Genomic DNA, 23,728 nt, shown 5'->3' with positions numbered 1-23,728 from the left:
AATTGAACCCACGGCCCTCTTGCTGTGAGGCGACAGTGCTACCCACTACACCACCGTGTAGCCCCAAGTCATAGTATAGTATGCCAAAATATGTCAAAATAAAGGCCATAGTATAGTATGCCAAAATATGTAAAAAAATAAGTCATAGTATAGTATGCCAAAATAAAGGTCATAGTATAGTATGCCAAAATATGTGAAAATAAAAGTCATAGTATAGTATGCCGAAATATGTCAAAATAAAGGTCATAGTATAGTATGCCAAAATATGTGAAAATAAAAGTCATAGTATAGTATGCCAAAATATGTGAAAATAAAAGTCATAGTATAGTATGCCAAAATAAAGGTCATAGTATAGTATGCCAAAATATGTGAAAATAAAGGTCATAGTATAGTATGCCAAAATAGGTCAAAATAAAGGTCATAGTATAGTATGCCAAAATATGTCAAAATAAAAGTCATAGTATAGTATGTCAAAATATGCCAAAATAAAGGTCATAGTATAGTATGCCAAAATATGTGAAAATAAAGGTCATAGTATAGGATGCCAAAATAGGTCAAAATAAAGGTCATAGTATAGTATGCCAAAATAAAGGTCATAGTATAGTATGCCAAAATATGTGAAAATAAAAGTCATAGTATAGTATGCCACAATATGTGAAAATAAAAGTCATTGTATAGTATGCCAAAATATGTGAAAATAAAAGTCATAGTATAGTATGCCAAAATAGGTCAAAATAAAGCTCGTAGTATATGCCAAAATATGTCAAGACACTCACAACGAGCGGTGGGTGGGTAACCACAAAATCATTGTGTGCCCATAAGAATTATTCACTATTGTGAAGACCCCTCCCCACCACTAGGTGTGTGTGTTGGCTCTTGGCTCTTGTGTGTTTCCTGCAGGCTCTGGTGGAGGTGGGGACAGGAGGAGGTGATGAGCTACACCTGGGCCCGGTGTAGCGCGGACCATAAAACCCTCGTCGCCATTGAGAAGGCTCTCTCTCTCACACACGCACCACTGACTACTGACAAGGAACTTTATATTTATTCCGTTTATTGAGTGTTTTTGTGAATAAACCTCGATACGGTTGCCTTTACCTCGTCTCGACTTCCATCTTTGCTACAACTTTAAGAGCCGGGTTGGAACACTATATACATATATATACAGTTTATTGGTGCACATACAAACATATACTGGAATTTCCCGGCATGTCCTTAAACAGGCAGGAGGTGCATCTTGCTGACTCTGGTCACAGGTGCTGTAAAATAGGGTCTATTATGTAACACTGACGACACACACAACGCTGTGGGAGAATGGATGATTCAGGGCGAAGTCACGGGAGCGTTTGACACATTCCGGCTTTCTTTGCTGTTCTTGCGTCGTAGAACAATCAACCCCCCAACACCTCCCTGGTATTTGTATGTTCAGAGAAAAGCTTTTATGTGAGATGTATTTGATTCATGTTTCTATTTTCATACAGTTGTATATGTAAGTCAGGCCGGAGTCCACCCAGCTCAAGCAGCCTAAACCGGGTCACCCCTCGGGGGCCTGCAGACGCGGCCCTCCCAGAGGTTTGTGATTACGTCATTCAAACCCGCCCGGAGTGACGGCCGAGGGTCCGTTAAGTCGTTTCCTCTGCTGGTGGTTCCCGGTAGCTCGGGGGCGTTAGTAGTTTAGAGCTCCGTCTCTCGACCCAGGAGCCGACTGAACGGACCAGCGCTTTTGGCTTCTTCTTTTTTTTGTTTTTAGGCGGCTGGCATCCAAACTGGTGCATTACCGCCACCTACTGCCTTTCTTTGCGAACTAGAAATATCTAGCACTTTATCCCCTCAAAAAGAAAATAAAAGAAAATAAACTAAGAAGGGAGCCCTGTCAACTTCAGTGCCCTAAATTCTTTTATTCAACCCTGTCTCCTTCAGACACTGCAGCAAGCGCTTTTGGCTAAACGATGGACCAATTGCTCTGGCCAGTATACTTTCTAAAGTATTAGAACGAATCCTCTTAGATAGGCTTCAAGATTACATCTTAACCACTGATAATCAATTTGGTTTTAAAAGTAAACATAGCACAGACTGAAGGAAGTTGTTAGTAAGTACAGGAGACATAACACCACAATATGTATGTGTTTCCTGGATGCATCTAAAGCTTTTGATGGAATTAATCATTCCAAATTGTTTGTCAAATGACAAGAGCCACCATATTTGATTAGGATTTTGCACTTTTGGTATGCACGTCAAACCATGCGAGTTAGATGGGGTAAGAGTGTATCTGCACCCTTCCTAGTGACAAATGGCATCCGACAAGGTGGAATATCGTCCCCTGCACTGTTTAATCTCTATATGGATGACCTCTCTAAGGAGTTAAAAAAGTCTCATTAATCATCTCATCTACACTGACGACTTGGTGGTCCTGTCACCTTATAGTGCTGGCTTACAGCTATCGCTCAAGGTATGGGGTGCACTATGATATCGAGTTCAACTCCAAAAAGAGTGTTATCATAAACCAGGGAGGATCAGAAGCTAAATGTGGTTCAGAAATACAGGTATTTGGTCTCAGTGATGATGACGATGAGCAGCGGCAGTGTTGCAAACTGTATGCACAAGCCAACATGCTGGCACGTAAATGTCACATGTGAACAGAAGACGTTAAAACTGCTCTGCTCTGTCTACAGCCCACCTGTGGTGCAGTTATAGTAAAGGGAAAATGAAAAAGATGCATGTGGCTTTCAATGATGCCTTCAGAATCCTGCTTCCGAGATGAACAAGCGCAAGTCAGATGTTTGTGAGCCGGAATGTTCCCACTTTTCATGCTGTTTTGAGGAATTTTATGTATAAATTTAAATGTCGACTAAGTGTCTCAGAAAATGTAGTTATAAAAGCCTTGGCTGACCCAGCACTGAGTGATACCAGGTATTCGTCTTGTTTCTGGAAGCAATGGAACAAATGTTTGTATGTTTTTTAATCCCGAGTGATTTTTTGGCTGCAATGGCTAGACCGGTGTCCTCGTATTGTATTTTATATATTGTTGTTGTATGGACCCATGAGTCTGGAATAAAGATATATACACCTGGTGACTAATTGGACCGAACCAATACCATCTATAGGTCAGTTTATCCATCGGAAAATGTACGCTAATATATTTACACGTTTTTACTAACCCCCCAAATATCCATATTAATTTACAGCCACATTTAGACTTCCTATAACTAAAGTAAATTATAAATCCATAGTTTTACTTTAATAAACACAGCAACACATGTCTTCACTTCCCCCTACCGATTCCTTCAGTTGGTATTTCCCAGACCTATAAAGCGGTGGTCACGGACCTTGGGAACTATTTTGGCAGATATCCATGGAGAGAGAAGACCTGTTCCAGAGATCCATGGGAGGAAGACACCTGAACCAGATAAGTAGTTGCAATACACACACACCACACACACTATGTCTGCAGCCACATGGGGAAAAAACTTGCATTTTCTAATTCTTGGCATTACCGTTGGAGTACCCATGGGCTCAGACATACACTCTCCAACCATACATCCATACACAAGTTCCTTTACCCCACCACTCACACACCATCTATATTCTATGTCCCTGGATCACAGACGGTGTGCAGCTGTTGGTCTGGAACTCGCCGATGGACGTCGAGCTGACTCAACGTGGCGGTGAGAGGACGGAGGAGTGCGTCGAGACTCCGCGGGACAAAGGTAGCTACTGCAGGATGAATGATGACATAATGTGCAATACGTTTCTTGTTCCATATTATGCCTAATATTCTCACTAACGTTATGGTGCATGTTTATTTGTTCTCTCCCCAGGTGCAGACCAAGGAGGTGGAGCAGCAGCCATCTTTGACTGGAGCCTTTTAATAAATCCTAAACCTTATTTGTCTCACACCCAACCTGGGAACCAGTTTTGTAGCTCAGGCCCACGTGTTACTCTTTTCTCAGGTGATTGTGAGCCTAGAAAAGAGTTAACATTATTTTCCTCTGAAAGAGTAATTTGTATTGGAGTAATATTAAGAACACGCTCACTAATGTTTGTTAAATTAAGTCAAGGTGGACAATGAATGTGCAAAAGCTAATAAAAATAACCTTTTCATGTCATGCAGGCTGTTGGAGTGAAATACAGAGATGGACAAAAATACCTGTTTGGAGGGCCAAGTTACCTACACATGGTTTTTGGCATGTGGAGTGGAAAACCTAATGAATTTCAGTCTAACACACTGAAGATATTAATGATTGCTTAATTTCTCTTGTTCATATTCAATTTGAAGTGCATTTTTGTTATGTTCACAGCTTCCAAGAAGTTCAGCATCCCAAAACCTAGATGTCCAAATGGTAAGTTTGTTAGTCATTAATTGTTTTCTATTTGTTGCAGGTCATCCAGTTTGATCCTGCTGCCACCACCTCATGAGACCAGGAAAGCTATCTGCCAGTGAAGTTCATCAAGGTAAGGCTGCCACACAGGAAACAACATTCTTGTAGTTTAAAAAAACAAACATGTTTTCTCAAACGTTGTCCTTTTTCTGTTACAGATGGGGACCAGCATCCTGATGGAATTGCAGACAGCCATACCTGCTTCACTGTCAAATATGCATATTTTTGAAATGTTTCATTTGTATGTAATAAAATTCATTGTTCCATTTGAACTCAAGTCTCAATTTAATGCATTTCAACTCTTATACACACCTCAATAAGCTAGTAATAAAGCAAAGAATAAAAATTTATTTTTTAAAAAGCTGGACTTAGGTTTTTGCTGTCACCAGCAAAAACATACACAAAGGGCATGACAGTTACATTCAACCTTGTTATGGAACAAGATTTCTATAAGTAAACTCCTAGTCTCTCACCTGCCAAAAAAACAGCTACAACTTTATTCACTATCCATTTAGATCCTACAAATTACTTGGACATCTGTGATCCAGGTACCTAGAAAATAAATAGTGTTAGTAAAACACACAGGGAAAGATATACAGCAGACTTGTGCCTGTAACAGCTCCACTTTAGGAATTGTGACTACATATTGCAACAACTTACCTGGTCCAGGGAAGTGTAAATTAATACATGGGGTTGAATGTAACAACGCACTCCCACTCTTTAGATCCTGCAGACACAAATAAAGTTTTATTTTTTAAAACACCTTGGAAATATAGACAGTAGTTGCAGCGGAGTCTCGACACAACCGCACATAGTGGGCCATTGCTAATGGCAATTAGCCTTCTGCTAATAAACAGAAAATGCAGGGATTGTGGCTGCAGACATACAGTGTGTGTATATTGCAACAACTTACCTGTTACAGGTGTCTTCCTCCCAGGGATCTCTGGAACATGTCTCCTCTCCCCAGGGTGATCTGGCAAATGACTTCCCAGCGTCCATGACCACCACTTTATAGGTCTGGGAAATACCAACTGAAGGAATCGGTAGGGGGAAGTGAAGACATGTGTTGCTGTGTTTATTAAAGTAAAACTATGGATTTATAATTTACTTTAGTTATAGGAAGTCTAAATGTGGCTGTATATTAATATGGATATTTTGGGGCTTAGTAAAAGCGTGTAAATATATTAGCGTACATTTTGCGATGGATAAACTGACCTCTATAGATGGTATTGGTTCGGTCCAATTAGTCACCAGGGGTATATATATATATATCTTTATTCCAGACTCATGGGTCCATAAAACAACAAACACAACAACAATATATAAAATACAATACGAGGACACCATTGCAGCCAAAAAATCACTCGGGATTAAAAAACATACAAACATTTGTTCCAGAAACATGATGAATACCTGGTATCACTCAGTGCTGGGTCAGCCAAGGCTTTTATAACTACATTTTCTGAGACACTTAGTCGACATTTAAATTTATACATAAAATTCCTCAAAACAGCATGAAAAGTGGGAACATTCTGACTTGCGCTTGAGCAGGATCCTGAAGGCATCATCATTTTCCCTTTCCTATAACTGCACCACAGGTGGGCTGTATGCAGAGCAGTTTTAACATCTTCTGTACACATGTGACATTTGCATGTTGGCTTGTGCATAGTTTGCTGCACGTCGTCATCACTGAGACCAAATACCTGTATTTCTGAACCACATTTAGCTCCTGGTCTCCCAAAAACAATGAAGGAAAATGTAGCTTCTGATCCTCCCTGGTTTTTGATATCATGATAACACTCTTTTTGGAGTTGAACTCGATATCATAGTGCACCCCATACCTTGAGCACACTCTGAGCAATTACTATAAGGTGACAGGACCACCAAGTCGTCAGCGCCGTAGATGATTAATGAGACTTTCTCCCACCATACATCCTGTCTTACACTTTTTTAACTCCTTAGAGAGGTCATCCATATAGAGATTAAACAGTGCAGGGGACAGTATTCCACCTTGTCGGACACCATTTGTCACTCGGAAGGGTGCAGATACACTCTTACCCCGTTTGACGTGCAAAATCCTAATCAAATATGGTGGCACCCCTCGCTCTTGAAATTTGACAAACAATTTGGAATGATTAATTCCATCAAAAGCTTTAGATGCATCCAGGAAACACATAAATATTGTGGTGTTATGTCTCCTGTACTGAGTAACAACTTCCTTCAGTCTGTGCTATGTTTACTTTTAAAACCAAATTGATTATCAGTGGTTAAGATGTAATCTTGAAGCCAATCCAAGAGGATTCGTTCAAATACTTTAGAAAGTATACTGGCCAGAGCTCGATCGTTCAGTCGAGAGATGGACCTCTGGGAGGGTGGACTCCGGCCTGACTTACATTCCACATATACAACTGTATGAAACAAATGCCAGGGGGGGGTTGATTGTTGTGTGTAGTGTTACATAATAGCACCTCCTGCCTGTTTAAGGACATGACGGGAAATTCCAGTATGTGTAGCAAAGATGGAAGTCGAGACAAGGCAACCATATCGAGGTTTATTCACAAAAACACAGAATAAATCTAAAGAGCCTTCTCAATGGCAACGAGGGTTTTATGGTGTAGCTCCTCCACTAGAGCCTACAGGAAACACACAAGAGCTTTAAGGGTGTGGAAATGGACATCATCCTGACTTTAATAAGAGAGACGGTGTGGTGAAAGGCTCAAGATGTTGAACTTTTTTTTTTCATACCTTATCAACATAACTCTGGATGACAGCGTGTGGAATCCTTTTTTTTTATGCAGCCGCTCTAATCTATGGATTCAGTAACTACGATACAGAATATGACGAATCAGCATGTTCTTCCTCTTAGCGGGCGGTGTAAGCTGCATCTCGACAAACACAATGTTATTAGAGGACTAAAACTAAGGTGCTCTGGGTGCCGCAAGACGATGCAGCAATGCGAAGTCTGTTGTTTGGTTTTCTGAGAGTCGTTACCGGGGGAACCACATCCATTCGAGTTGATGGCGGCGCTCGCTTCTCCAAAGTACTTTCCCACCTCGCCCGCGCTCAGTTGTTTTCTTTGATCACTAGAGGTAGCTGACCCGCGTGGATGCGTCGTTGTCGTCATAGTCCTGCCAGAACAGAGTTGCCTACGTTGGATTACATGTCCCCCTGGGGGTGAAAACAGGTCAATATAAATGTCATAGTATAGTATGCCAAAATATGTGAAAATAAAAGTCATAGTATAGTATGCCAAAATATGTCAAAATAAAAGTCATAGTATAGTATGCCGAAATATGTCAAAATAAAAGTCATAGTATAGTATGCCGAAATATGTCAAAAATAAAGGTCATAGTATAGTATGCCGAAATATGTCAAAATAAAAGTCATAGTATAGTATGCCAAAATATGTCAAAAATAAAAGTCATAGTATAATATGTCAAAATAAAGGTCTTAGTATAGTATGCCAAAATAGGCCAAAATATGTCAAAATAAAGGTCATAGTATAGTATGTCAAAATAAAGGTCATAGTATAGTATGTCAAAATAAAGGTCATAGTATAGTATGCCAAAATATGTCAAAATAAAGGTCATAGTATAGTATGCCAAAATATGCCAAAATAAAAGTCATAGTATAGTATGCCAAAATATGTCAAAATAAAAGTCATAGTATAGTAAGCCAAAATATGTCAAAATAAAGGTCATATTTGGCACCCTACTGGTGCTTTACGTTTCCATTTCATGCAGTCATCTCACCAGCAGAGCGTGCGTTCCTCCATCCTTCGCCATCTGCTCTGCCTCCAGCAGTTTCTTTAGATAGTCTTGGACAGCCTGCTCGTCTGGATAGGGTGAACTCTTGAACCCTCGTTGTCTTTGTTGTCCTGGTTGTCCTAAAACCCATCACTTCGTGAAAAGTGAACTGAGGTCAGATCCTGAGCACAGATAATGAGATCATATAATTAGGTTATATAAGGTCATATATTGAGGCCATATGAGGTCATTTGAGGCCATATAATGAGGTCATATGAGATCATATAATAAGGTAATTTAATGAGGTCGACTTGTTGTACTGCGGTTTCTTCCTTTTCAAAGACTCTTGTCTTCACGGCTCATAGATTTTCTTTTCAGTTTTGCTGTTTTTAAATGTTTGAACAAACAACAACAAACACTAGTTTTAATCAGCATGTCTTCATGTTCATCCGTTTAATAATAAAATGAGAAATAAACTCAATATATCAATCGTGATGAACGTAAACACATTTATTACAGGAGAGAACAACAGTGTAAAACAACTCTTACGGTCACCGGAACAAACGCGCACTCATACAAAAGGGACAGAAAACACCGAACGCGTTATTGCGCAACCTCCCCGGCGTACAGCGTGGCGGACACGGAGCTGAAGGTCATCACGGCGTCGGTGAGCGCCGTGGGGAGGAACTGGAAGAGCGTGAAGAAGAAGGTGTCCGCGGCCGAGGCCAGCAGGTAGCGGTACCTGGGCCGCGCGGCCGTGACGGTTGGGGGTCAGCTCGATGTCCATTGGCGAGTTACAGACCAACAGCTGCACACCGTCCAGGGACCTGGAATAGAGATGGTGTGTGAGAGGTGGAGGTGGGGTAAAGGAACCCCACCTCTCACACACGTGTATGGATGTATGTTGTAGAGCAGACATGGGCAAACTACGGCCCGCGGGCCACATCCGGCCCGTTAGGCTTTTTAATCCGGCCCGCCGAACTTGTCCAAATCGCGACTTTATTTACTTCCGGTGTGCGTTGGCGCGGAAAGAACTCGTCACACGAAACCCTTCACCGTGATTTGTCAATCCGTTTGTCTGTCAAAATTTCTCGAAAAATACCAACCAATGAACACTCAGTAAATCACAAAGGACCTCCCACCACACAGGTGAGACTCATTTAGAAACAGCCGCAGTGATTTTGGCGAGCAGCGCGGAGCCTGGAGGGGCTGCGGAGCCACGAGGAGGAACACGCAGCCAGAAGAGGTCCACCTGGACCGGGTAAGAGTCTTTACTACACGTTACGTGTCACGGTGTCCGTCACGGTGTCCGTAACGTGCGCGCGGTGCTGACTAGTCTTGTATTTTACAGAGAGGATTCACCAGCGCCTGCAGCGCAGCCTGCAGCTCCACCTGCCCGGCCAGCAGAGAGCTCTCGTGACACGATGACATGATGTTATTATAGTGAAGCTATATTGTAAATAGTCAATAGTTGTGTTCTGTTTTCTATTTCTCAACATGTATATAATGTAGAATTTTTTTAATTTTATGTACAATACATATTTATAAAAATAAATAAATGTAATGGTCATTTTTTATTTGCACACACCCCATGAAACTTTATCTGCAATATGAAGTCATTTCTCAGTCCCATCTTTATAATTTTGGTGAATGTGTGACAGACGCATCATTTTTACTCAAAACGGTAATACAAAATGTGGTTTTCCTCATTTATTTAATTCAGTTTATTTGTAGAGCCCAATTTCACAAATTACAAATTTGTCTCGGAGTGCTTTACAATCTGTACACATAGACATCCCTGACCTTTGACCTCACATCGAATCAGGAACAACTCCCAAATAACCCTTCAGGGGGGAAAAGGGAAGAACCCTTCAGGAGAGAACAGAGGAGGATCCCTCTCCAGGATGGACAGGTGCAAGTACATGTATCTAGCATTGTATTCAGATATTACACTGCTTTTGTGAACCTATGACCTTTGGTAAACCAATTTCAAACACCAAAACAGTTGGTCCACATGAGTAAAGGTGTGTTTTCAGAAGAGATATGAATAATTTAAAAAAATTGAACTTCAATTGTCAGCTTTAGGGTCATATTTTCTCGAGTAAAGCGCTGTCAGTCTGTTTGTGACGGGTTCATACACATGCTGACCAGATGACGCCGCACATCGCCCTCACTTTAAAGACCCCTTTCTAGTTTCTGCTGCAGGCAGGATATTTAATACAGTCTATCTCTCAGGACAATCCGTCCATTATTTTGCGGGGTTTAAAACAATTAGAAATTATTGAGCTTGAGTATTTCGTTGGGTAATTTGTTTTGAATGTTGAAAGTGATTCCATTGATCTCTTTCCAGTAAATGTTGATTACTTTAACTTTGCACCTTAAATTGAAATGTATAAAAAACACGCAATCTCCAGGTTTAAAAAATTACATTGCGTGTCCAAATGCTCCTGGCCCGGCCCCTCTGTCACATTTTAGAACCGAATGTGGCCCGCGAGTCAAAAAGTTTGCCCACCCCTGTTGTAGAGTGTCTGAGCACATGGCTACACCAACACAAAGTGGTCCATTGATCCTCCTGCTAACAGCCAGAACATGCAGGGAGTGTCCCATTGTGACTGCGTAAAACATAGCCATGTGGCTGCAGACATGCAGTGAGTGAGTGTGTGGTGCGTGTGTATGTATTGCAACAACCTACCTGTTACTGGTCTCTTCCTCCCAGGGATCTCTGGAACCTGCCTCCTCTTCTCAGGGTGATCTGGCAAAATAGTTCCCAAGATCCATGACCACCACCTTATAGGTCCGGGAGATACCAACTGGAGGCAGCGGGAGGGGGAAGTGAAGCCATGTGTTGCTGTGTTTATTGAAGTAAAACTATGGATTTATAATTTACTTTGGTTGTAGGAAGTGTTGTTATATATATATATATATATATATATATAGAGTGCTATAATGAACATTATTAGATTTCAGAGTGAGAATGTCCTAAAAACATTGTAATCCATATAATTGTATATATATATATATATATATGTATATGTATATATATATATATGTATATGTATATACATATATATATATGTATGTATGTATAGGAATAAAGATTATACCATGACGTCTGAAAGCTCATTGCTCTTTTTTGGGGGGGGGAAAAAGAAACACGAATTGAATGTGAAATAGATTTATTGATGCAAACTAAAACATTTAAGCATTTTTACAGCTGGCCTGGGGTCAGCAGTTCATTCTGGAGCCTCCACAACCAAAACACAAGTGGAGCCAGCTTCAATTTAGGGGTTCAGGAGTGTCTAAAGGCACAAGGTGTGGCAGATTGGAGGGATTGATTGGTTTTGAAGCTCTCCGATTGGCCGATAAGGAGCTTTGGGTCTTCTGTGGGGACAGCTGATTGGCTGGTCAGTGGCCCTGCAGTTAAGAATATATTTGGGGCCTACAGTGACATACTTAGTGTTTTTCATAGTTGGGAGGCAAATGAGAAGATCTCAATCCATCTGATCCCCGATCTGAATGCTGGTTGAGATGACGTGAGCTTTTCTGTCCTTCAGGCCTCTTCTAGATTGTAATTATGCAACAATATGAATTCAGGGACATTTTCTAAATGAGGGATGCAAATTAAATATGTTTTCACCATATAGTATATACACATTATGGATGTTCTGAGCAGTCTGTGGTGATGGCCACCCAAGGGGCGGGGCTTGTGTTCCAGGATGGGCATGCTTCAGGGTTTTATGGTCTGCAGGAAGAAACAGATTTTAGATTCAGGAACTCGTCTAAATGTGTCGCTACAGTAACTTGTGACTCACTCAGTGGTGGGCGTAGACTCCGCCCCCTCTGATGCTGATGGGGGATGACAGTGGATGGTGGCCAGGTCTGATGGGCTTTGCTGAGGCACAAAGACAATACATTCAGTTAAATGTTCCCCCTCCTCTCCGAGTCGTGCCCCGTGACCTCCAGCTCACCGATCTGTGCGGAGAAGCCCCTCCTCGCCATGTTCTTGGCCCGGACGGCCTCTTTGATGCGGTCCACTTCCTGCTGGTAGCGCTTGCGGTCCCTCATGGCGTTCTCCTTGGCCTCCTTCAGGGCGTTCTCCAGCGCTTTGACCCGCTCGGCCGTCGCCCGCAGGCGCTTCTCCAGCTTGGGCAGCTCGCAGCGCAGGTCTGCGTTGTCTCGGACCAGCTGAGGAGCAGGAAGTCGTTTGAGGGGAATACCGGAACGACCTTTGACCCGTGGTCCCTTGATTCCGTTACCTGCTTGTGGACCTTGGTGAGCTGCTCCAGGTTGTTCTCCAGGAAGGAGATCTTCTGTTTCTGAGCCACGTTACCCAGCCCCTCCTCGCAGTCCAGCTCCGCACTCTGGGGGAAAGAAACGCTTCATGATTTATTTATCCTGCGTGTCAGATTAATGACAGCGAACACGGCGGGGAGGCGGCGCACCTTCTTCACCCGCGTGGTGAGGTCCTGGACGAAGAGTTTGCGCAGGTTGTGCAGAGTCTGCAGCTCTTTGGCCTGAGAGGATGACACAGCAGGGTGTTTAGAACATTACTAGTGACACTACCTTGCAGATTCCAACACAATTTGTCTGATCATGTCGTATGAAACCGTTTGAGAACACAAAGGCTGCAACATTTAATGCATCTTTGCATTTTGCCTGCAGGTTACGCAACACTCTGATCTCCACGGCGTGAACTCACCACCGTCTCCTCCAGGCCCTTCAGGTCCGCTCTGGCCTGCTCGCTCTGATCAGTCAGCAGTCTGGACACAACACACACACACATGAGCTTTCACACACACACACTGATCAATAGAGTGCAGCTGGATGCCTACATGAGCTTCTGGAGCTTTGCGTCCTTCTCCTGCTCTTCGGCCTTCAGCTTGTCGTAGTCCGACATGAGCCTCTCCTGCTCCAGCAGCAGACCCTGGTTCAGACTGAGAGAACGAGGCGGTGAATCGAGACACGTCCTTCAGGGACTTTGACATAAACAAACATGGTTTACTTTAAGGTCTGGGAGGATACGTTGAAACCAGAGCAACTGAATGGAGCGTTTCTGTTCTACACTGATACAGCTGAAGCGGTGTCCTCACTCTGTGAGCTGGTCCTGCATCCTCTGCTTGTCCTCCATCTCGTCTCGGAGGCGGTTCAGCTGCTTCTGGTGCGCCTCCCTGTGGCTCTCCAGCTGCTCCTCCAGAGAGTTCTGGAGGAGCAGACAGAGAGTCATCTATCAAGTATATTAACTGGATAAACGATGACGATCTGACTGTTTTCTACCTTGATGTCCTCGTCTCCATCCGGTCTGCTGATGTCCTCCTTCTCCTTCTCCGACACCTCGTGTCTCTTCTCTGAGACACAACAAAGGAGACGTAAAGGTCAGCAGGCCGGTGGAGGAACAGGGAACATGGTGGAGGAACATGGTGGAGGAACATGGAGAACATGGTGGAGAACATGGTGTAGGAACGTGTCACCGACCCTGCGTCTGCAGCTTGGTGAGCTCCTCCGTCAGGGCGTCCTGACTCTCCTCCAGCTGCCTCTTCTTCTGCTCCATGTTCTGCATGTAGTCCGTCAGAGACTTGATCTTGGCCTGGTGCTGCAGGGGAGAGAAAGACCCAGGGGTCATCCTCTGACCACAGCTTGATAGAAGAGCTGAGCTCTGGGATCATGTTTGGGATTCATAACATATTCATTGAAAGGTGCAACAACCACTCAATGTTATGTCTCTGCTCATTGACGAGGTGACGAGGTCGTGGTTACCTGGGAAACGAGAAGCTGGCAGGATGCCAGCTCCTTCTCATTGGCCTGGATCTTGCGGTGGGCGTCGGCCTGTGCGCTCTCCAGCTGCTTGCTGCGGTTCACCAGAGACTTGACCTCCGACCTCATCCGGCTGATGTAGAGGCGAGCCACGGTGAACTCCTCCTCCACCGCCGAGCCGTTGCCCTTGGGCTCGGAGGGCGGCGCCATCTTGGCGTCGCTGGCGCCGATGATGGCGCCGATGTCGCTGAGGTCGCGCAGCAGCAGGTTGAGGACCTCGGCGGCTCTCTTCCTCTGGAGGCCGTTCAGCTCCTGCAGCTGAGAGAGCTCCCTCTGCACGGCCAGCAGCAGCACCTGGCCACAGAGCGATATACAGCTGTAAGTATAGGACACTAAATATACAGCTTTAAATAGAATACACTAAATATACAGCTTTAAATATAGTGCACTTAATATACAGCTTTAAGTATAGGACACTAAATATACAGCTTTAAATATAAGACACTAAATATACAGCTTTAAGTATAGGACACTAAATATACAGCTTTAAATATAAGACACTAAATATACAGCTTTAAGTATAAGCCACTAAATATACAGCTTTAAATATAGTGCACTTAATATACAGCTTTAAATATATGACACTAAATATAAAGCTTTAAATATAGTGCACTTAATATACAACTTTAAGTATAGGACACTAAATATACAGCTTTAAATATAAGACACTAAATATAAAGCTTTAAATATAATACACTAAATATAAAGCTTTAAATATAAGACACTAAATATAAAGCTATAAATATAGTGCACTTAATATACAGCTTTAAATATAGGACACTAAATATAAAGCTTTAAATATAGTGCACTTAATATACAGCTTTAAGTATAGGACACTAAATATACAGCTTTAAATATAAGACACTAAATATAAAGCTTTAAATATAATACACTAAATATACAGCTTTAAATATAAGACACTAAATATACAGCTTTAAATATAAGACACTAAATATAAAGCTTTAAATATAAGACACCCTAACCCTAACCCTAAGCAATAGAAGTGATTTAAATAATTAATATTTATTACAATAAGAATATATAAAAAGAATAAATTATATCCCAAATAGTTTAAATGTAAATATAAATATTAAACTAGCTGATGAACCATATTTTCCGGAGTACTTTATGTTTCAGTGTTTGTTAAATATCTTGGAGCATCCGGTCACCGTCTTGTGCTGCAGCTCCTCCACCAGCTGCAGGCTGCTCTGGTCCCGCTCCTCCACCTCCTGGCTCTTCTGGTCGTAGTTGACGGCCAGCTCCTCCAGGGCCTGCAGCACCTCCTTCACCTCCTCCTTGGCCAGCTCGTTCTCCGCCTGCAGCCGGCACAGCTCCTCCTGGATCTTCTCGTAGTCGCGTCGCGTCGACGCCAGCAGCTAAAGACAGACAGGATGACATGCACACATAAATATATATAAATATATTTATATATATATGAATATAAATATATACATATATATATATATGAATATGTATATGAATATATATATATATTTATAGATATATATATATAAATAAATATATATTTATATGTATATATTTATATATAAATATATATATATATACTTATACATATCTATATTTAATATATATATATATATATATATATATATATATATATATATATATATAATATATATATATATATAAATAGTTTATAGTTTATTAGACACATCATGTCAGTTTCATCTGGCAGACCTCCTCCTGGTCCATCATCTGATCCTTGAGTTTCTCAGCCAGCTGACTGTGTTGGTTGATCTCATCGTCCTGGAGGAGGAAGAGGAGGAAGAAGACACATGAAGGAGAAGGAGAAGAACAAGAAGAAGAAAATTAAGAACAAGAACAAGAACGAGAAGAAGGAGAAAAAGTAGGAGAAGAAGTGGGATGGAGAGAGAAGGGTAGAACAGGGGGAGGAGGAGGAGGAGGAGGAGAGGACCTTGTCGTCCAGCTGCTTGTACAGGTTGCTGATGTCCTCCTCGTATCGGCCGCGCTCGCCGCCCGACACGGCCACGCCTCCTCCGGGCGGCGCCAGGTTGTCGATGACGGGCGTGTTGTCGCACGGCTCCGCGCTCTTCTGCTCCTTGGAGCTCAGCTGCTCCTCCTCGGGCACCTCCTCCCCTGAAACACACACACTGGGGTTATTATGGGATGGAGAGCAGGAAACGGCCTCATTCACACAGTGCACTTATTACAATGTGTTATATATCTATCACCCCAGCTGGGGAAAGACCTGAGAGACGGAGTTATTGAGATGGAAGTCAGAGGAGAAGATGGAGAGGAGGAGGAGGAGAAGATGGAGAGGAGGAGGAGGAGGAGGAAGAGGAAGAGGAAGAGGAGAGCTGCTTCGTTTCAAAGGCTCGGCATGGAGCCAGCGGCTGAGTCATGACAGACACACTGCATCCGCATAATGTGTGTGTGTGTGTTTTAGTGTGTGTGTGTGTTTGTGTGTGTGTGTGTGTGTGTGTCAGCGGCGTCGGCTTTAGAAGCTGCATCTGATTTGTTGCTACGGAGGGAGAGTGTTACCGTCATGGGAATTAAAAGAATTTAAAAATGCAACGGGGAGAGAGAGAGAGAGAGGAGGAGGAGGGGGAGAGAGAGAGAGAGACAATAAAGCAAAGAGGAGGAGGGAGAGCGGTTACCATGCAACAGAGGTGATGAAAAAAGGGCGAGTAAGAGACACAGAAGAGATGAAGAGGAGGAAGGTGTGAAGCCCTTCAAAGGTCATGTGACTGTTTTAATCCACTACACGTCTGCAGGAGTATCCACACATTTAAATATCTTCAAGAGTTTTAAATGGACAGTGGTCAACTCTTAAAGGAGAATAATGAAGCTTCACAGCAGCCTCTCACCGTTCCTCCAGCGGTTAAGCTCCGCCTCCAGCCTCTGGACGATGCTCTTCAGGCTCTTGTTCTTGTCCTTCTGCTTCTCGTACTTCTTCTTCCACTCCTCGGCCGTCAGCTCCAGGTTCACGGACACCGTGTTCTTGATGGTCTTGGCTCTGGAGTTCATGATGAGAGTTAACGGATGAGTTCCGACTGGTTTTATTATACGCTGATGAGCCGCGGCTACCTCTGTCCGAACATGAGCGTGGACTTGGTCTCGGACTCGTTGTAGACGGACGGCGAGCAGCAGATGATGATGGTGGTGCGGCAGTTCCCCCCCAGAGAGTCCTGCAGGATGCGGGTCATCTTGCTGTCCCTGTAGGGCACGTGGGATTTCTGAAAAGGGCAAAAGGGCATTTTATTTCACGCTCGTCAGGAGGAGGCGTGGCCTGCTGCCGGCGACCCACCGTTGCCTCGGCGAGCGCCGAGATGACGTTGCCCAGCGCCGACAGAGACTTGTTGATGTTCTTGGCCTCGTCCAGCACGGCGCCCTCGGCTCCCGTCTTGCTGACCTGTTCAGACACTCAGATTAGACGCCGGGGGTCCAGGGGGGACCCGGGTCCTGCAGGACTCGGCGCCGGGTCACCTTCTCGCTGCCCGCCAGGTCCACCAGGTACAGCTTCCCCGACAGCTTCTTCTCCGTCTCCATGTTCTCCTGCTTGATGTTGATGAGGAAGATGCTGTGGCTGCGAGAGCTGTGCTCGTTCATGTCTGCAACGAAGAGATGCAAGTTCAGTAAGTAACTGTGGAGGTACTTCGAGAATACTCTATACTTCTACTTTATACTCCAGAAACATACCGCAACTTCGACATTACTCGTTTGGGGTTTTCACGCATTCACATGGCTGCATTCTGCACCCTCGCCACTAGAGGGCGACGCTTCTTTTTACGTGAAATATAAACAATGACGCTCTGGATTGGCCCGTTTGGAGTTTTCACGTATTCACATGGCTGCATTCTGCACCCTCGCCACTAGAGGGCAATGCTTCGTTCACACAGGAGCTTTTTACATGAAATATGATTCAATGAATTGGGGGAAAGACATTTTTTGGTTGATATTAAAATACACATATGAAGAGACGTACTGGTCACTGCCACGTGCCGATTGTTTTTGCCCTCGTCGATGACGTCCATGACCTCCTCCGGACTGGACACGAAGCGCTCTGTACAACCCTGACGAGGAAAGAGGAGCGTTGACCGATAGCCAGGCGTTCAGGTGGAGTTAGAGCACTACGGTTGAGGTGCAGCTCTCCAGCAGCCAGTGAGCACATGAGGATTCACCCTGAACACAGCAAACAGGAAGCCGCTCCACACACCTTCACGTAGGGAACTCTGTTCTTGTCCTCGTGCACGGCGAGGTTCGTCTTCGACACTTCACGCGGAACAAAGAGGATTATCATGAAATGATGCACACAGGTCACTGTCAACGTGCCGGAGGCCCCGCCCACTCACCGTCCAGCAGGTCTCGGATCTTGTCCATGTAGATTTCAAAATAGGAAACCTGCACGGAGGAAACGCCGAACTTTAAACGTCTGAATCGTTGCACTCGGTTTCTCCTCGTGGATGTCGTTGAGCAACATGTTCATGGCTCCTATTACATACTTTTAATGGTTTTATTACTTCATGTTAATGGTTTTATTATGTACAGATTGTAAAGCACTGAGGCAAATTTGTAATTTGTGAGAATGGGCTGTACAAATAAACTGAATTGAATTATTACTTAATTTTAATGGATTTAATTAGTAACTTTTAATGGTTTTAATTAATTACTTTTAATGGTTTTAATTAATTACCTTTAATGGTTATTATTACTTACTTTTAATGGTTTTAATTAATTACTTCTAATGGTTTTAATTAATTACTTTTAATAGAATGTATTACTTTCTTTTAATGTTTTTTATTACTTAATATTGAATGTTTTATATTACTTAATTGTAATAGTATGTATTACTTACTTTTAATGTTTTTTATTACTTAATTTTAATAGTGTGTATCAACTGTACATGGTCCCATTTAAATAAAGATAATAATAATAATGTATATATTTAAGCATGCAGCATCATTTCCTTCATCCCTCTTCAGCTTCACATGTGATACATGTTTTAATTCTATATATTTCACCTTGATGTGAAACTCCAGGTTCTCGTCCATGGAGTAGATGTGGTCAAAGATGTCCTGGGCGATGCGAGGGATGATCCCCATCAGCTGGTGGTCGTGCAGTTTGCCCTGAGCGCAGAAAGAAAGCAGATTCACGTTATGAATACTTCTGCTAGAAATAAATACACAAAAGAATAACATATAAATAACACGAAGGTCACTTCCAGTGTTTATTCCACTGGATCGACTGTCTATGAAGACACAGAGGAACCGCTGGCATGGACTCAAGAGGACTCGAGAGAACTGGAGAGGACTGAAGAGGACTGAAGAGGACTGGAGAGGTCTCAAGAGGACTCGAGAGAACTGGAGAGGACTGAAGAGGACTCGAGAGGACTGGAAAGGTCTCAAGAGGACTGGAGAGGTCTCAAGAGGACTAGAGGGGACTCAAGAGGACTGAAGAGGTATGGAGAGGACTGAAGAGGACTCATGAGGACTCAAGAGGACTGAAGAGGACTCAAGAGGACTGAAGAGGACTTGAGAGGACTCAAGAGGACTGAAGAGGTATGGAGAGGACTGAAGAGGTATGGAGAGGACTGAAGAGGACTGAAGAGGACTCAAGAGGACTCAAGAGGACTGGATAGGACTGAAGAGGACTAGAGAGGACTCAAGAGGACTGAAGAGGTATGGAGAGGACTGAAGAGGTCTCAAGAGGACTCGAGAGAACTGGAGAGGACTGAAGAGGACTAGAGAGGACTGGAGAGGACTGGAGAGGTCTCAAGAGGACTCGAGAGAACTGGAGAGGACTAGAGAGGACTGAAGAGGACTAGAGAGGACTGAAGAGGACTAGAGGGGACTCAAGAGGACTGAAGAGGTATGGAGAGGACTGAAGAGGACTCAAGAGGACTGAAGAGGACTTGAGAGGACTCGAGAGGACTCAAGAGGACTGAAGAGGACTCGAGAGGACTAGAGAGGACTCAAGAGGACTAGAGAGGACTCAAGAGGACTAGAGAGGACTGAAGAGGACTAGAGGGGACTCAAGAGGACTGAAGAGGTATGGAGAGGACTGAAGAGGACTCAAGAGGACTCAAGAGGACTGAAGAGGACTTGAGAGGACTCGAGAGGACTCAAGAGGACTTGAGAGGACTCGAGAGGACTAGAGAGGACTGAAGAGGACTAGAGAGGACTCGAGAGGACTAGAGAGGACTGAAGAGGACTAGAGAGGACTCGAGAGGACTAGAGAGGACTGAAGAGGACTAGAGAGGACTCAAGAGGACTAGAGAGGACTGAAGAGGACTAGAGGGGACTCAAGAGGACTGAAGAGGTATGGAGAGGACTGAAGAGGACTCAAGAGGACTCAAGAGGACTGAAGAGGACTTGAGAGGACTCGAGAGGACTGAAGAGGACTTGAGAGGACTCGAGAGGACTAGAGAGGACTCAAGAGGACTAGAGAGGACTCGAGAGGACTCAAGAGGACTAGAGAAGACTCAAGAGGACTAGAGAGGACTCGACAGGACTGGAGAGGACTGAAGAGGACTAGAGGGGACTCAAGAGGACTGAAGAGGTATGGAGAGGACTGAAGAGGACTCAAGAGGACTGGAGAGGACTCGAGAGGACTCGAGAGGACTCGAGAGGACTGGAGAGATATAGAAAGGACTCAAGAGGACTGGAGAGGACTCAAGAGGACTGGAGAGATATAGAGAGGACTCAAGAGGACTGGAGAGATATAGAGAGAACTGGAGAGAACTGGAGAGGACTCACCTCCATGGTGTGCGTCTTCCCGGAGGACGTCTGTCCGTAGGCGAAGATGGTTCCGTTGTAACCGCCCAGCACATCTGGAGCGACGTGAAAACACAGGCATGAAGAACACCTGCAGCACGTGTGTGAATACACGCCTAACACACGTGTGTTAATACACGCCTAACACACGTGTGTGAATACACGCCTAACACACGTGTGTGAATACACGCCTGACACGGCTGCTGCTAACTGAGTCACAGCATCAGAACTTTACTCAGACAGCAACGCTAAAGAAAACAAGAAGGTAAACGAGGGTAACGGTAATGTCTCTTTACTGTTGTGTAAAATAGTAACATGCAGACCTCGTCACAGATGTCAGGTGTGTGTGTGTGTGTGTGTGTGTGTACCTTTGACGATCTGCTTGGCACACTGGTCGTAGACCTGTCCCTGGGACGTGTTGGGCGGCAGCACGCGGTCGAACACGTACGGTTTGCTCTGTTCACAGCGAGGGACACGGCATCACACAACGAACAGACACGTGAACTCAATGTGTTTATCTTAGAAATATAAAGCAAAAACATTAAAGAAAGTTTAAGGACTCGATAATATACGACAGATTTTAACCGGCTGCCTTCAGGAGAGATTTCAGTGATTATTTTAGTGATTTTTATAATGATTTATTAAAGAGCGGTGCCTGTTTTATTCAACCAGATAATTACTATTAAACAGACAGACAGGCAGACAGACAGGAAGTGAACCCAGCAGCCCTGCACGTCCTGCATTATTAATTCTGTTGCGTCATAAAACCGTCTGCATGTCAATCAAACTGCAGAAACCCGCCTGTCTGTCTGCCTGTCTGTCTGCCTGTCTGCATGTCTGTCTGCCTGTCTGTCTGTCTGTCTGCCTGTCTGTCTGCCTGTCTGTCTGTAAGCTCCACCCACCAGGGCCTCCAGGGGGTAGAAAACAAACATCAGGCCCGATAGATGCTTTAAAACCGACGCTGTGAGTCAGTGTGAGGATGAACTTTGACCTCTGACCTGCGGTGAAGAAATCAATATTCTTCTGCAGCAAATCTGTCCGGATCAATATATGAATTAAAGGTTTCAAGTGACACCATAAAGGACTTAAAGTTGCATTTTCATCCCTTTTCCTCGTCACAGACGAGCTCTGTCCTGATTGGCTCTCTGAAATAAAAAATAAACTGCCTTTTTTTAATCCTTTGTCATCTGTTAACTATTTTTGGGTATTTTATAAATATAAAAAAGTATTTTCTCGAGTCGTAAATGTCAGATTGAGACATGTAAACATTTGTTTATGTTAGGCTCGTATCTGTTATACTATTACAATATTTTACAGGTAGATTGTTTATGAATATATATATATATATATATATGTGATATATTCATATATAATCCAAAGGTATGCCATGCTGTCATACCTTTGGATTATTACAGTATTTAGTTTGTTGTTATTGAATGAAAGAAACATTTAGATGCAGCTTAAAAGTTAAGATCATGAGATTAAAATAGATGGAGTCACAGAGCATCATCTCCTGGAGGACGACGGGCCGGTGGCGCATTTGGCATCCCCACTCTGCCTGCAGAGCTCCAGGTGACTTTGCTCCCCTAAAACACTGCAGTGTGTGTGTGTGTGTGTGTGTGTGTGTGTGTGTGCGTGTGCACACATGACGACACACCGACGTCACATCACGCAGACTTGCCGTTATGATCACCGTGTCGTCCTCTTTGAATTTGGGGATGTATTTGTCCCCCCGGTTGATCTCGGCCTGGTTCAGGGGCCTGAAGCGGCACATCACCCTCACGCCGCACTCCGACGCATCCATCATGGCTGCTGCTGGCGCTGTTTACACCGCCCCTCCGGATTATACTGCGGGGGCACACAGCGGGCTATTCTGGGCAGGGTGTTGCCCAAAGTGAGGCGCGGGGACCGGCGGCGTCCCGGGGGGCCGAGTTTAGAATTCACTGAAACAGAGAATCACGTCGTTATTGGAAGATACAGGTTCTCCCAGGGGGGGGGGGGAACAAACAAATACAAATAAGACCCGTGTGGCCTCCTGGTTTCCTCACCGAGAGGAAGCCGATGGAGCTCCCGGGTTTATCCGATGCGAAGCGCGTCCTTCATCCGAGCCGTATCCGTCCTGGTTCCCTCGGCTGCGCCATGGCCGAACCGGATCACCCGTAGCGCTGCGTCCCGCGCAGGAGGCTCAGCCGTGGGCGTGCGGGCCTCCGAGAGACCGACACGAGTGGTGCAGGGAGCGGACCGACGAGTGTGTGTGCGCGTGTCGGCGTCGAGGGGAACCGAGTCCCAGGGTGTGCAGAGGGAGAGCCCGCGGAGGATGCGCAGAGACAGCCGCAACGTCCTGACTTGCAATAAAAGCGCGCTGCCGCGGCGCGCGCACGTGCCCTGCATCATCAGCACCACCACCGCGTTGCTGGTGTGCACACGCACACAATAAACTGCACTCTTAATTAATCTCTAAATATATATTCATATAGGAGTGGATATAGTTAAACTACGATTTATTTCTTAAGTTATTATTTATGTTTTTAACATTAATAATATCATTTCTGTAAATGTGCCAGTTAGCCAGAGAGGCAGATGTCTCAAAACAAACCTACAAACAGAGATACGATTACATAAACAATATTGTTTATACAATATTGACGCTTTTCAACGGGTGCACAAACTATTAATAGTGAGAATATTAATATGCATATCATCAGGAGACTCTTTGTCAAGTATAGCAAGACATGAAACACAGAGAATGTGATATTTCAGATTTTCTTTTTTAATAAATGTGCAAAAATATCTACATTTCAGTTTTTTCTGTCAAGATGGGGCACTGAGAGTTCATTAACGAGAAATAAAATGAACTTTTTTGATTTTAGCAAATGGCTGCAATGAAACAAAGAGTGAAAAGTGTAAAGGGGTCTATATATATATATATATATATATATTTATTGATGAGAGATATATTAATATGCAGATCTACATCTGGAGACAGATGCTCAGTGTTCTAGTCCACCGTATCTTTATTAATATTCTCATTATCTTGGTC

General features: G+C 43.9%; 1 protein-coding gene and 3 long non-coding RNA genes across 4 annotated transcripts; 1 reads left to right on the top strand and 3 right to left on the bottom strand.

Annotated features, from left to right (window-relative positions):
• The first annotated feature begins 3,143 nt into the window (after positions 1 to 3,143).
• LOC130204574 (uncharacterized) lies at positions 3,144 to 4,648 on the top strand. The gene is made up of 4 exons (XR_008833711.1): positions 3,144 to 3,704; positions 3,816 to 3,830; positions 4,378 to 4,449; positions 4,535 to 4,648. It is a non-coding gene; the product is annotated as an uncharacterized LOC130204574 (long non-coding RNA).
• A 265-nt stretch (positions 4,649 to 4,913) lies between these two features.
• LOC130204762 (uncharacterized) lies at positions 4,914 to 5,573 on the bottom strand. The gene is made up of 3 exons (XR_008833785.1): positions 5,290 to 5,573; positions 5,037 to 5,103; positions 4,914 to 4,928 (listed from the first exon to the last, which is right to left on the bottom strand). It is a non-coding gene; the product is annotated as an uncharacterized LOC130204762 (long non-coding RNA).
• A 3,044-nt stretch (positions 5,574 to 8,617) lies between these two features.
• LOC130204467 (uncharacterized) lies at positions 8,618 to 10,915 on the bottom strand. The gene is made up of 2 exons (XR_008833667.1): positions 10,815 to 10,915; positions 8,618 to 8,949 (listed from the first exon to the last, which is right to left on the bottom strand). It is a non-coding gene; the product is annotated as an uncharacterized LOC130204467 (long non-coding RNA).
• Positions 10,916 to 11,281: 366 nt separating this feature from the next.
• LOC130204646 (kinesin heavy chain-like) lies at positions 11,282 to 23,014 on the bottom strand. The gene is made up of 26 exons (XM_056431513.1): positions 22,737 to 23,014; positions 22,370 to 22,631; positions 21,057 to 21,144; positions 20,671 to 20,744; positions 18,937 to 19,041; positions 18,268 to 18,316; positions 18,132 to 18,187; positions 17,901 to 17,988; positions 17,402 to 17,526; positions 17,223 to 17,327; positions 17,003 to 17,151; positions 16,783 to 16,931; positions 15,870 to 16,051; positions 15,632 to 15,700; positions 15,103 to 15,309; positions 13,877 to 14,227; positions 13,595 to 13,712; positions 13,397 to 13,467; positions 13,213 to 13,322; positions 12,955 to 13,056; positions 12,822 to 12,882; positions 12,565 to 12,636; positions 12,379 to 12,483; positions 12,091 to 12,307; positions 11,935 to 12,014; positions 11,282 to 11,864 (listed from the first exon to the last, which is right to left on the bottom strand). Exons 2-25 carry the CDS (start codon positions 22,493 to 22,495, stop codon positions 11,935 to 11,937), a joined length of 2,859 nt encoding a protein of 952 aa, XP_056287488.1. The 5' UTR covers positions 22,496 to 22,631; positions 22,737 to 23,014; the 3' UTR covers positions 11,282 to 11,864.
• Positions 23,015 to 23,728: the final 714 nt, after the last annotated feature.

Source organism: Pseudoliparis swirei, chromosome 14, assembly GCF_029220125.1.
Source record: "Pseudoliparis swirei isolate HS2019 ecotype Mariana Trench chromosome 14, NWPU_hadal_v1, whole genome shotgun sequence".
NCBI classification, from domain to species: Eukaryota; Metazoa; Chordata; class Actinopteri; order Perciformes; family Liparidae; genus Pseudoliparis; species Pseudoliparis swirei.
Note: the sequence above shows the minus strand (reverse complement) of the source record. Positions and strands in the feature narration are given on the sequence as shown.